This window comes from Panulirus ornatus, chromosome 6 (genome assembly GCF_036320965.1).
Source record: "Panulirus ornatus isolate Po-2019 chromosome 6, ASM3632096v1, whole genome shotgun sequence".
Classification (NCBI taxonomy): Eukaryota; Metazoa; Arthropoda; class Malacostraca; order Decapoda; family Palinuridae; genus Panulirus; species Panulirus ornatus.
Window position 1 is genome coordinate 54,432,309 of NC_092229.1, and position 14,871 is coordinate 54,447,179.

The 14,871-nt window shown below is 39.9% G+C and overlaps 1 protein-coding gene across 4 annotated transcripts in view; it reads right to left on the reverse strand.

Moving 5' to 3' along the window:
* Nucleotides 1–777: 777 nt before the first annotated feature.
* The window catches only part of LOC139749248 (innexin inx2-like), a 104,992-nt gene continuing 90,898 nt past the window's right edge, over nt 778–14,871 (reverse strand). For 3 of the 4 annotated variants that reach the window (XM_071662979.1, XM_071662981.1, XM_071662980.1), the window contains 3 exons: nt 7,566–7,675; nt 7,197–7,297; nt 778–4,633 (listed from right to left, as the gene is read on the reverse strand). In XM_071662979.1, coding sequence (XP_071519080.1) covers nt 3,845–4,633; nt 7,197–7,297; nt 7,566–7,675 — 1,000 coding nt within the window. In that variant the 3' untranslated portion in view covers nt 778–3,844. Of the gene's footprint in view, nt 4,634–7,196; nt 7,298–7,565; nt 7,676–10,646; nt 11,786–14,871 lie in introns of those variants that run through there. The other variant, XM_071662982.1, reaches the window with a different exon arrangement.

Genomic DNA, 14,871 nt, shown 5'->3' on the forward strand with positions numbered 1-14,871 from the left:
TTGCACCAGAAACCTTTCCCGCCATATATGATGCTGTTTTCCAGGCACCCGAGTAAACAACGTCGCTGATGAGATACAGAGCCGCTCTGGTGGTGTCAACAGTAATGCTTTTCTTACTTACAAATTACCTTCTATTATGAATCATTTTATCATTTTCCGCCGGAGTCGAGACCAGCAGGTGGACAACAGTCCTGTGCCTCACTGACGAGAGAGAGAACGACGCTGTCCGTCTGCTGTTTACAGTCGTCTGGGTTTGACTGTCTGGCGCATAATGATAAGATGGTTTAGAATGATTTACATTAGAACATTACATGTTCTAATGTATAAATGTTACCGATATATATATATATATATATATATATATATATATATATATATATATATATATATATATATATATATATATATATATATATATATAGGGGATAGGGGATAGGGTAGAAAGAATACTTCCCACGTATTCCCTGCGTGTCGTAGAAGGCGACTAAAAGGGAAGGGAGCGGGGGGCTGGAAATCCTCCCCTCTCATTTTTTTTTCTTTTTCCAAAAGAAGGAACAGAGAAGGGGGCCAGGTGAGGATATTCCCTCAAAGGCCCAGTCCTCTGTTCTTAACGCTACCTCGCTAATGCGGGAAATGGCGAATAGTATGAAAGAAAGATATATATATATATATATATATATATATATATATATATATATATATATATATATATATATATATATCAAATGACATGCATTTCATATAATGTTCTTGGTATACTTCATCAAAACGTTTATAGTCATGTTTTTATTAATAGTTTAAGAATGATAAATTACAATCTTATACAAGTTTTCAAAATATGTTTACAAGAAACTTAAGATTCTGATACAACGTAGAACAGCCTTGCATTCTCACGGCTGAGCTTATTGTCTTATCATTAATGATTCAGTTGATTTCTCTTTAATTTCCATGACTAAAAGTTCTTCATCTGGAGTATATCGTCGTGTGTGACACTAAGTTACATTACATCTATATATACTGTCACTCAGCCAGTACATTTGAGCTATTCACATCAACAGTACACTTACACTTATTACAAACTCACTGTGGTTTTATGCACACATACTGGCCATCTCGACAATAGGGATCACCCCAGCTACTCTGAAAAAGTTACGGGACACCAGACAACCAATATACAGTATGTATATATATATATATATATATATATATATATATATATATATATATATATATATATATATAATGTGTGCGAGAAGTACTTAGAAAAACAGATGAATTTATATGTTGCATTTATGGACCTGAAAAATGCATATGACAGGGTTGATAGAGATGCTTTGTGGAAGATCTTCAGAATAAACGGTGTGGGAGGAAAGCTGTAAAAAGCAGTGAGAAGTTCCTATGAAGGGTATAAGGCATGTGTATGAACAGGAAGATAGGAGAGTGATTGGTTCCAAATAAAGGTTAGTTTGCGGCAGGGTTGTGTAATGTCACCATGGATGTTTACTTTGCTTATGGATGCAGTGGTTAGGGAGGTAAACGCAAGAGTTTTGAAGGGAGGGGTGAGTATACAGTCTGTTGGGAATGAGAGGGCCTAGGAAGCGAGTCAGTTGTTTGCTGATGATACTGCACTGGTGGCAGATTCGAGTGAGAAGCTGCAGAAGTTGGTGACTGAATTTGGAAGAATGTGCAAAAGGAGAAAGTTGAGAGTGAATATGAATAAAAGCAAAGTTATTAAGTTCAGCAGGGCTATGGGACAGGTTGGTTGGGATGTGTTTGAATGGATAAAAATTGAAGGAAGTGAAGCGTTTTAGATATCTGGGAGTAGACTTAGCAGCGAATAGAACCATGGGAGCGGAAGTGAGTTATAAGGTGGGGGAGGGGGCAAAGGTTCTGGGGGCGATGAAGAATGTATGAAAGAGAGAACGTTATTTTGGAGAGCAAAAATGGGTATGTTTGAAGGAATAGTAACGCCAACAATATCATATGGTTGCGAGGCATGGGCTGTGGATAGGGTTGTACGGAAGAGGGTGGATGTGTTGGAAATGAAATGCTTGAGAACAATATGTGGTGTGAGGTGGTTTGATCAAGTGAATAATGAAAGAGTAATAAAGATGTGTGGTAATAAAAAGAGTGTGGTTGAGAGAGCAGAAGAGGGTGGGCTGAAATGTTTTGACATATTGAGAGAATGAGTGAGGAAAGGTTGACAAAGGTGGATATATGTGTCAGAAGCGGAGGGAACAAGGAGAACGGGGAGACCTAATTGGAAATGGAAGGATGGAGTGAAAGACATTTTGTGCAATAGGGGCCTGAACATGCAGGAGGGTGAAAGGTGTGCACGGAATAGAATGAATAGAAAAGCTATGGTATACGGGGGTCGACGTGCTGTCAAAAATGGACTGAACCAGGGCATGTGGAACGTCCGGGGTAAATCATGGTAAGGTCTACAGGGTGTAGATGTGGATAGGTAGCTGTGGTTTCGATACATTGTACATGACAGCTAGAGGATAGATGTGAGCGGATGTGGCCTTTTTAGATCTGTTCCTAGAGCTACCTCGCTGACATAGGATACGACGATCAAGCATGATTTGGGGGGGGGGAGTAAGAAGTATGAGTGTGTGTGTGTGTGTTGTATTTGAGGCATCTAAAGATATATTGTTTAGTTAGGGTTGTGTTGTAGTCTGTACATTGTGGGGGGAAAGACTTGATGGGGTTAGGCGGAAGGTGTTCACACAGGCGGACCATCGCCACACTATCCCCTCTGTTAGCGCGGCAGGAAGTCGGTCAGTCACCTATGTTGTGGTCTGAAACTATTTCGTAATCCTATGTTGTTAAAAACCAAAAGTTGAGCATTTATTCGTATCAGAGGTACTGCTTATGCAATGTTTTCTTGGAATGTTTTCTCTAAAGGTCACATTCCACACAGACACCCTGAATTCTAGCAGCTCAACAGACATGGGATAATGAATTTCTAATAACAACTCATTCTACAAACGTCAGCATAGAATACATACTTGTCAGTAGAACAGAAACTGGGCAGTGATGTTGCAGTTTTTCATGCTAGACGGAGACCTGGCATACTAACATCTATGAAATATATCTTTAGATTATTGATTTGCTTAGTGTGATGAAGAAAACAGAGCAGGTCTGATGCTGCTGTTGCTAGGTAAGGTGTGATGTGTCGTACAAATTCTGGCGTAATGACCTTTACCTGCTGGAGTAACTGAACCCAGCAACATGCAAATCCTTTGGTACATTTCCATGATCAACTCGTAGTTGTTTGCCATTGACCTATATAACTTGCACGTAAACACTTCCATATTTAACATGGATTCTGGTTTAATGACCATCGATGATTATAATTAATTCCTTAACATAAATAGATTCAGCAATAGACGTAGGTATACCCAGGAGCTCAGCTCATCTCACAGTCAATATGTATATTGTTTTCAAGACTGAAACTGCAGAATCTATGCTTTAAAGTACAGTATAAAACTCAGCAATAAATTTAGTCTTACAGTAAGCAAACGGAACCTGAGGGCTTATGTCATGAGAACACACACACGCACTAACACTCGTCCATATTAGCATCAGTTTATACAGTAGAGTATCAAATGCGAATTTGGTTGTTGTATATAAGCTGCTCCTGCCAACTCTGGGCACATGAAGACTGTTGGCTCTTGAGACGATTAATTCCACAATTTGGCTATAACCAAAAACTGTTCCCAACACCATATGAACCACAGCAATAGTAAGGATGACCAAAAGGGCAATACTTTTTGTATACTTGGTCGACATTTAGCCAAGCGCTGCATCAGTGTGCCCAGGGCGGCGACATCGGCAGACGTCACGCATTTTCATTCATGAGGTGAAACCTTTCAGGGATCGGCGGGGGTGCTGACAGTTCCAGATCTGGATGAACCGGTCTATTTGCCAGCCTGGACGACAGCTCCTCCATTAAAGTGCTGAAGGAGAGGAGTTCCACGTTTTTGCTGAGCAGATACAGCAAGAAGAAATCTCCAACCTGGAGCTTCTTGGACATAGCATCGAGACCGTTCTTGAAGCGTAGTCTCGCTCGCTTCTGTAGAAGGCCACAGCGGATGGCCGGGATACAGAAGACCAGGAGTCGGTAGATGAGTGCTAAGGTGCTAATTCCCGCCAGAATGACGAACCAGAACCACAGGAAGACGTAAATCTTCTCGTTGATGATGTTGAGAGCCAGGACGCACATGAGGTCGTGGGTCTCGATGGAGCCAGATGGACCATACATGTTGAAGGTGCACTTGGTGACCCGCGGGAAGACGACGATCATCGGGTCGGTTCGTTCTTCCTGGTTGGTCTCCGTAAAGTACAGGACATCTATACCGTACGTGAAGAACATTCCTCCTAAGAATTTGTTCATAAACCACATATTGAACAAGGAGTTGCCCAAGTTCAGCAGCTCGCACAGGAAGAATTTGATGGCGTAGAAGTTGTGATAGTGGATGGAGGTGTGGAGGTAGTCAGCCAAGAGATGGATCTTCTCTCGTCTCTCGTCCTTGCTCATGACGGGCAGCGAGAGGCCCATCACGATGGAGTCGAGTTTCCCGCCCTCCCAAGTCTTCCAGAGCCAGTGTGGAGCATAGAACATCAGACCCTGACACGGGAGAAACGTAACAGTGAGTGATGATTCAGTCCTAGACATAGTACTTCACCACATACTACCAGATTCTGATTTCAGTCATGATCACATGTTAGTCATAAGATATATACACAAAGTACATCTGAAAGTCAATGTTTGGGTGATCAGCCTTGTGAAGGAAAGATGAGACTACGATAAGTACCGTTCCACGGACGATGTTCGCGGTAAACTATCAAACAGTCTAGACATGATATATTCTTACATCTCTGTGTTATATAAACATACAGTTGATATGTCGGCCATATAGGTATATGATCAATATGTCAGCAATATAAGCATATGATCAATATGTCGCCAACAGTAACACATGATCAATATGTCGGCAATATAACTATATGATCAATATTGTGACAACAAAAGCAAATTTCGCTTTAAAGATCACATTTGCTGCTGGAAAGATCATATCTATGTTTGTTGTGGTGAATTCAGTGGTTTTAAGAAGCTATTAGTCAATGAGCAGAATTACAATACTCACTCACAGACGAATCTATTTTTTTCTATATGTAAAGCGTCAACAGCAACAACAACAACAAAAACAACCTGTTAGTTTCATGAAATGTATGAATTCAGTCTTGAAATTTATTTCGTAACCTCAAAATAAGTTTCCCTGTTATGACGTAAGAATAATTTTTCATCGACGAGATCAATGAGTAAATAACAACAAATCTAATAAGCACACACACACACACACACACACACACACACACACACGTGCAATGATAATTGATGGTGACCGAGTGGTGCAAGAGTTGAACTTGAAATCCACTGGGTTCTGCCCACTCAGGTTCGAATAATGTCCATAGCGGAATCATTTCCCCCCGAGATCTGGCCTTGTAGGTGTTGCAGTCAATACAATAATCATGTGTTCGATGTATGTTACTATTGCTGGCTAAATGACCATCAAACAGTCGCCAACTCTCAAATCCAACTACAGACAATGTGTCTTGAGCCTTTGATAACGTGTAACATCCTTGATCAAAATCGTATTACCGTATTAACGATATTACGTTACTGTAATGATATCCTGCGTATATGATATTGGAACTGTACTATGATGTCTTATCTTGTGAACAGATTATCTAAAAGACATTTTCTATTCATCAAAAGCTACTTTGAAGTTGAAGCAAAACAATGACTGAATGAGATGAACTATTTGAGTTGCGGCTGAATCGGGTAATATTGTGTTGCTTATCATTATAGGTCGGGTAAGAGAAGCTGGTGATGATCTAGTCTCCTTGTGTCGCTATCTATGGTAGAAAATATTTGTACGATCAAGATTACAATAATTATCTCGTCTGGAATTCAAATAAAACAATTGTGTTTCTTACATGAAAAATAGGATAATTTAGTTGAGCTCAACAGGCTTTGGCCAGACTAGTTTGGTTAAGTTTAACTAGAAAGAATAAACAATCCAGCTCATTAAACTCGAGAATATACACTTTCTATCTTTACAATGATAATGAAGCAACGAATAAATGATATTAGGAAAATAATGAAACGTTGTTTATTTCACGCTTTGATATAACAAACCACATGAAAAATTTGATTGGAAAAGTTCATAAAGTAGTCGTATTATTAATGTTTTGCCCATTAAATTCGAATTCGCTTCATCCTTAAACAATATCAGTTCACCAACCAGTACTGAGGCGTCCGTCAGTTCCTATCATTGTACGGTTATATTTGGCCATACATGATATAGTCATGAGTTTTACGAACAGTCGATAAAAGAGTTTGTTTAGGAATGCAGCTGTTGTACGATGAAGTAACTCAAAATCATTTAATGATGTCATCAAAATATCAAATACAGTAAAAACAGACAAAACAGGAGAGGAAAAAAATAAATCCAGCATATAACTTACCGGTGGCTTGTCCTTGGCTGCCGTAAGTACAAATAAGACTTTAGTAACTTTTCCCAGATATTTGATCACTAGAAAACAATATCAGAGGAGCAGAAATATGTGTCGAAATGTTTCGAACAGACATTAATGAGGAGCACTGAAAAAAATCCATGAAATTGTAAGACCACATGAACTGTAGTCAATGAATTGCATAACATTTTGATAGCATTTAAATTCAAATGAAGTTCAGTAAGAACAACGTCCATTGCCGCTGTATAGATTACATGATTACTTGATACTACGTGGAACACACAACACTGATTGTGTAATCAATTAACATATGTAATCATATGCACAAATCACCATATGAAATACACAGTTCATTAACTTCAAACTAAATACACTTAATTCATCTCCAGCATGCAGTTGTATTCTTTTATATGGAATTGTGAAGAAATGTATTTCTAACTCACATTCTAACAAGAAACTGAAACGCGATATTTGTTTACAATAAACTACGAGAATCGTCGACCTAACGTGAGAATATGTACGTAGCAAGGCTCACCACTGACCACAGGTCTGGCCTCACCTGAACCATTACTGATGATGTTTTATCATGAGGAGAGAGAGAGAGAGAGAGAGAGAGAGAGAGAGAGAGAGAGAGAGAGAGAGATACGAACCTGGAGGAAGAGAACAAATGGGACCCACTGGTAATACGCGTGGTAAACACGACTGTCTGAATCAGTATGGGGTCCAACACCAGGGTACACAACTCCTGTACCTGAAAAATATGAACATTAGTACAAAGTTTGGCATCACAGACCCAGAGAACAGTGAGACTGCAGCTCAATCTCAGCAATGATGAATATATATATATATATATATATATATATATATATATATATATATATATATATATATATATATATATATATATATATGAAGGTGAAATCGCACTTCAGTCGGAGTTCATACAGTAAGGTATATATAACATGAGGATATTAACCAGTATGTAAAGTTAGGAAGGTGGTAACAACGTACGTGCGTACCTCTGCCGTAGCCTCGGTGGATGTGTCTGGGTAACGTGAAGGTCGTGTGGATCCAGCAGTATGTGTTGACCACCTTGTCCTTCAGCATAGGATGATCGTCGTGCACACAACTGAGAATTATATATATATATATATATATATATATATATATATATATATATATATATATATATATATATATATATATATATATATATAATAAAAGGTTTAGCGTTGACAGACAGTAAGAAACATTTGCACCACTGGTAAAAAATTTCATATGATTTAGAAAATTCATCCGTAGTTATCAATATAATAATAATAATAATAATAATAATAATAATAATAATAATAATAATAATAATGATAATTATTATTATTATTATCATCATTATTATCATTATCATTATTATGCATAAATTATACTAGTAATCAAAACAGCAGAAGTTCCACACTTATCACACCAGCTGTGATATAATGGTAACACATGAATCAATCACTCAGAATATGGGGGATACAGTAATTCATCACATTTTACTCAACTCACACATCCACCTAAGATCCCACTACACTGCCCCACCACTATACTGTCCCACTACACTGCCCCACCACTATACTGTCCCACCACACTGTCCCACCACTGTACTGTCCCACTACACTGTCCCACCACTATACTGTCCCACCACACTGTCCCACCACTATACTGTCCCACTACACTGTCCCACCACACTGTCCCACCACTGCACTGTCACTGACGACAACCTAAGCCAATGTTAGTCTTAACGACTCTTTATTCACATATAACGATAATGATAACTAATTGTTTCTCTGTAGTTCAATAATTTGTATGAAAGTGTTGGTCGAGCAATCTTAGAGAAACCTGAAAACATTGTGTGCTGATCACCATGACCACGGCACAGCCAACCTACTCCACACACCCTCCCTTACCGCCTCCGGCCGACCCTGCGGCTACAGTTTGACCTGCTGCCAGTCATTTGTTTACAGTTGTCGTACAGGAGGTACATCTGCTGCTGACGGTTGTCTGGTGGAAGACTGTGCCATCCCGGTGGTGGGTGTTGTGCCCAGGATGTAGGGCGGCCCAGGTTCCCGGACAATACAACAACGACAAACGTGGAACTGATGATATAATGATAGCATGATATGACGATAATGATGATCGTTGTTGATGTAATGATAACATAGTATGACGATAATGATCATTCTTGTTAATATAATGATAACATAGTATGACGATAATGATCATTGTTGTTATCATCATCCATGTCAATATGATCATTAGAACTACTGTTACTGCTACGTTATCATCAGTTAGAATTATCATTATTTTCTTACCAGCTAAATATAAAGAGAGAACATAGTATGTTTTTACTGGCATTATTTCCAATCCAGGTTTTGAAGCCAAGATCATCTGATCATCTACCTTATAAGAATGTGTAAGGCATCTGCTGTACACACACTGTAGGTCGGCCACTAGTGAATGTGCTGCTTACGACTGCTTAAAGGCATAAAGTAATATAATGCTGTGGTCTCGGCTTCACTCTAGATCTTATGTGAACAACAGTGAAGGAAGACAATACAACTCAAGAAAGATTAGGCCAAACTGTCACTCTTGCTGGTGAATTTGAGAAGTGATTATTATCTAATGCATCGATCCATATTAATCATTATCATCATCATCATCATCTTCATCATTCAGCTACAACTAACCTTACTGAGGTTAAGTGTAGTTCGCTCTGCTAGTATTTGCTCTTATGGGTTCTGAATAATGAATGAAATCTTGTCAACATCCGGGTTATTCTTAATCATTGAAATCTATTTGTATTGCATCGTATACACAAATATCTTACCGTCTCCGTGTTGCAAACATATATCTCATCATGTTAACGCATATTATATTAAGATACTTCGCCTTCCTCATGTTTTACAACTTGCTATTCTACCTAAGCCTTTTACTCTAAACAATAAATCACAATTATCATATAAGTTCTGATGAAACTTCTTATGTATCAAAGATAAAACCATTATACTGAGATCCAACCGATACTAGTCCCATCTCCCACTTCTCAATTATCTGCCAAACACCATTATGAATACTACATTCATTTTCAGAATCGTCTGGATGTAAGAACCGTCTCTTTTACTGCTGCCTAAGTTAACCCAGCATGTCTTTGTGGTTTCATAACACCATCATCACACTTATACTGTTCTGAACCAACTTGTTTCGCCTCAACCTTACCAACAGATTACCATCAACCATGATATCCTCTACCTACTCTCCTCTACCACTGATTATGAACCATGAATATTCAAAAGGCAGAATGACAGCAGTGCTCACACCTACCATGTTAACCTTTTCTATGTACAGTGAACACAATGTTTATATTTGGACTGTGATGGTTATAAGCTGAGCGGAAGGTTCGCATCCAACTGCAGGTTATAGTACATATGAACAAGCTGAATGATGGACAGAAGTTTCCATTATCTGAATCAGGTCAGACAACTTCTGAACGTGCTTGTAATCATGTTGTTCTACGTATATTGTCCTGTCAACCCATAAAAGTTTCATTCGCATGAAACAAAAACAAAATCCTACGCGGAACGCAAAAGAAAAAAATATAACAGCTTGATGAGAGTACTAGGATGTGGGCATCATAAATATATTTGTTTACCCACGTCAAGCTTACATCTGGCGAATGTGATAACAGACAAACATACAGATATATAGAGGGTCAATGACTCCAGTCAGCATGCGAGGGTGGAACACACTAGCTGGCAACGTATGATGAAATACGCGTCAGGAGACACATGTTCACATGTACAGATATTCATTGTACACTGGATGAATGGAATATAAAGTTACCTTTATACACATAAGTAAATATTGACAGAGGTTTAAGACCTTTCCCTCTTCCAGTTATGCTTCGAATTTCTTAAAAACCTTAATTGTTTCAATTTGTTTCGAGTAATAGTCAATCAAATATTTGATTTGTTCTAATTCAACCTAAAAGTTGCATAAACATATCTTTCCGTCAGAACCTGACCTTACCCAGATGTATCGCACGAGCATTGCAGGGAACTTACCAGATGTGCCACCTGCATGGTAAGAGAGTATATGGTCTTGGAATTGTCCATAACACCTGAGGAAGGTGTTCAAGATCATTTTGGTTAGTGTTTGTACCTTGACGCGGACGACCTCACCGTCATTGTCAGGTGATAGTCCTAATGACCTGATAACTAGACATCGTTTTCTGTTATATCATTTCTCAGGAAAATCTGTCAATAACCAACGAATGTTGACAGTTGTGGATATGATGATAATGTTATCATCGTACGATGCATTTTGTCATATATTCATCCCACCGTCACTCATGTAATGACTTTAATCTGAGTCCAGTGATAAATCTCGTTCTAAATACTTGAAAAATACTCAGCTTTTTTATGTAACTAATGATGAGTAAAGGTAATGAGGATTACTGTTGTATGTCTTGTGTGTGTAGTGTGGTGGGTCATATGTAGTGTGGTGGGTTATGTGTAGTGTGGTGGGTCATGTGTAGTGTGGTGGGTTATTTGTAGTGTGGTGGGTTATGTGTAGTGTGGTGGGTTATTTGTAGTGTGGTGGGTTATGTGTAGTGTGGTGGGTCATGTGTAGTGTGGTGGGTCATGTGTGGTGTAGTGGGTCGTGTGTAGTGTGGTGGGTCGTGTGTAGTGTGGTGGGTTATGTGTAGTGTGGTGGGTCATATGTAGTGTGGTGGGTTATGTGTAGTGTGGTGGGTCATGTGTAGTGTGGTGGGTTATGTGTAGTGTGGTGGGTCATGTGTAGTGTGGTGAGTCGTGTGTAGTGTGGTGGGTCGTGTGTAGTGTGGTGGGTCATGTGTAGTGTGGTGGGTTATGTGTGGTGTAGTTGGTCGTGTGTAGTGTGGTGGGTCATATGTAGTGTGGTAGGTCGTGTGTAGTGTGGTGGGTCATGTGTAGTGTGGTGGGTCATGTTCAGTGTGGTGGGCCATATGTAGTGTGGTGGGTCATGTGTAGTGTTGTGAGTCGTGTTTAGTGTGGTGGGTCATGTGTAGTGTGATGGGTCATGTGTAGTGTGGTGAGTCGTGTGTAGTGTGGTGGGTCATGTGTAGTGTGGTAGGTCGTGTGTGGTGTAGTGGGTCGTGTGTGGTGTAGTGGGTCGTGTGTAGTGTGGTGGGTCATATGTAGTGTGGTGGGTCGTGTGTAGTGTGGTGGGTCATGTGTAGCGTGGTGGGTCATGTGTAGTGTGGTGGGTCATATGTAGTGTGGTGGGTCATGTGTAGTGTGGTGGGTCGTGTGTAGTGTGGTGGGTCGTATGTAGTGTAGTGGATCATGTGTAGTGTGGTGTGTCATGTGTAGTGTGGTGGGTCGTGTGTAGTGTGGTGGGTCATGTGTAGTGTGGTGGGTCGTGTGTAGTGTGGTGTGTCATGTGTAGTGTGGTGGGTCGTGTGTAGTGTGGTGGGTCATGTGTAGTGTGGTGGGTCATATGTAGTGTGGTGGGTCATGTGTAGTGTGGTGGGTCATGTGTAGTGTGGTGGGTCATATGTAGTGTGGTGGGTCGTGTGTAGTGCGGTGGGTCGTGTGTAGTGTGGTGGGTCATATGTAGTGTGGTGGGTCGTGTGTAGTGCGGTGGGTCGTGTGTAGTGTGGTGGGTCATGTGTAGTGTGGTGGATCATGTGTAGTGTGGTGGGTAATGTGTAGTGTGGTGGGTCATGTGTAGTGTGGTGGGTAATGTGTAGTGTGGTGGGTCATGTGTAGTGGGGTGGGTCATGTGTAGTGGGGTGGATCATATGTAGCGTGTGTGGTGGGTTATTTGTTGTGTTGTGGGTCATATGTAGTGTGTGTGGTGGGTCATATGTAGTGTGGTGGGTCATGTGTAGTGTGGTTGGTCATGTGTAGTGTGGTGGGTCATATGTAGTGTGGTGGGTCATGTGTTGTGTGGTGGGTCATATGTAGTGTGTGTGGTGGGTCATATGTAGTGTGGTGGGTCATGTGTAGTGTGGTTGGTCATGTGTAGTGTGGTGGGTCATGTGTAGTGTGGTGGGTCATATGTAGTGTGTGTGGTGGGTCATATGTAGTGTGGTGGGTCATGTGTAGTGTGGTTGGTCATGTGTAGTGTGGTGGGTTATGTGTGGTATGGTGAGTGCCTGAGTGTGGGTGGCGTGAGTGCGTAAGAAAAGAAAACAGAGGGAAACGAGGAGAATAACAGGTCGTGAGCTTCAACACACTTCAGCCACTCTTAATCAAACGAGTTCGTATCAACGTTCTGATTGGTTGGTTGCATGGCCTTTAGGCCTATCAGCTGCCAGGGTCATTTACGGCCGTCAATGTTGTTATGACTACCAGCCGGAAGAATCATATATATATATATATATATATATATATATATATATATATATATATATATATATATATATATATATATATATATAAGGGTCTTGGGGCTATAACCCAAGGACCTAATGCAGGAGTTCCTACCACTTCAAGAATGCGCTACACACAGTAGCAGGGTCAGAATGGACTACTTTGACGCGAGATTAATTTCTATTCTCAATCATGATATATTCTAAATCTATTCATAACCAGTTTTCTCCAGATATCACAAACTGCATTATATTGTCAACATATTGCTACAGCAGTGCCACCTGGCTACTGGTGGCTACACTAAAGCTCCAGTACATAGCAACCTGCAGGAGGAACATCTTCAACAGTTTCTGGTCCTGGCCCAGAGTCTCCATTACTATTTCTTGGACATGTAAACACGGAGCAAGTGAGGTGTTTGTGCCAGTATTTTTATTTGGTGCTGTTTGTTGTTAACTCTGAAGCTACTTTTGATATAGAGTGATAAATCTAAGATACGTAAGAGAGTGCTGGTGAATATACATGTGGTGAACATTATTCTATATTATTTTGTGGACGGGGAAATAAGACGGACTGTTTTATGGCCTGAGTGAACTACCTGGACTTCCTCTCTACACGTCAGCATCCTCGACATGAAAGGTAAATTGTAAGATTTGTTGTCCCCGATCATCATCTTGTTCTTGTACTGATTATTCATTCATCTATGATTTATCTACTTTCATTTTTCTCATGTAGAATTAATGAGGATAAAGGAACAGTTTAAGTGTTCTTGGTAGTTAATATGCCCAACATAAGTAAGCAACTTATTTCGTTAAGAAACTACTAAAAATGTATATAATAGTCTTACGTAATTAGGTCAAACAACATATATGTGAAGATATATTAAGTATCTCTGTTACTTAGAGTTAGGTAGTGACCGAAATTAAACAAAAAATACTGTATTTTACTTTTGATTATCTGTAAGAGTTATTTAGAATTGTATATTTTTTCTGATCTCGTAAGGGGCACATGCATAGTTAACATGTATGTAATCATGGAATTAGCCTTAACACCTAAAGATATTAAACAATGAAGATATTAAACATTTATTTGGTTGGTGGGTGTAGCTTACGTTGACGGCCGTAATGTCCCTGACAGCTTATAGGCCTAAAAGCCATACAACCAACCAATCAGAACGCCGATAAGAACTCGTTTGATCAGGAGTGGCTGAATTGTGTTGAAGCTCACGACCTGTTGCCCTCCTCGTTTCCTTCTGTTTTCTTACACACTCACGCCACCCACACTCAGGAACTCTACAACTAACCCTTCCAAACTCTTCAGCTCTACAGAGTCTGTCCCCCAGCCAGTGATCAAGAAAGATATTAACAGCTTTAACCTAAAACGTTGAATATTGTAGGATGGATTTCTGTTCTTCATTATTAGATTTTTATTGAAAAGTATTGTTGTAAACCTGTTTTTTTCTTTTTAACTTTGTGTCCACTGACGACACCTGATACTGTGGATGTAGGGTATGTGTCTAGTGTTAAGTGGAGGCAATTGTTAGATTCCACTATGGGTACACTACAGGACTTAGGAGGATGTCAGGTGGCGAATCTAACATGATCTATAAACAGGCCATGTAAAGACCAGTTGCCCAGGCTTAGGCAGACCTGACAAATCTCCTTACAGCAAAAGATGATTATAGCCATGTCAGTTTCTTTTGCGTCTTGTGTATAACAACCGTTCGTTGTCCGCTGTTACCTGATAAATCCAACGACATGCATACGCAGCGGAAAGGAAACATAAGATTCTCAAATGATGTAATTCTTGTTGTTGGCTTCCAGATGCCTAAGATCAAAGAGAAAAAAAGATATATTTTAAAACTCCAGCGAGGGGTCTGCTGTTGTCTACTGACCCCATTTTAAATTTAAACTGCGGATGAACGCTGGCACCC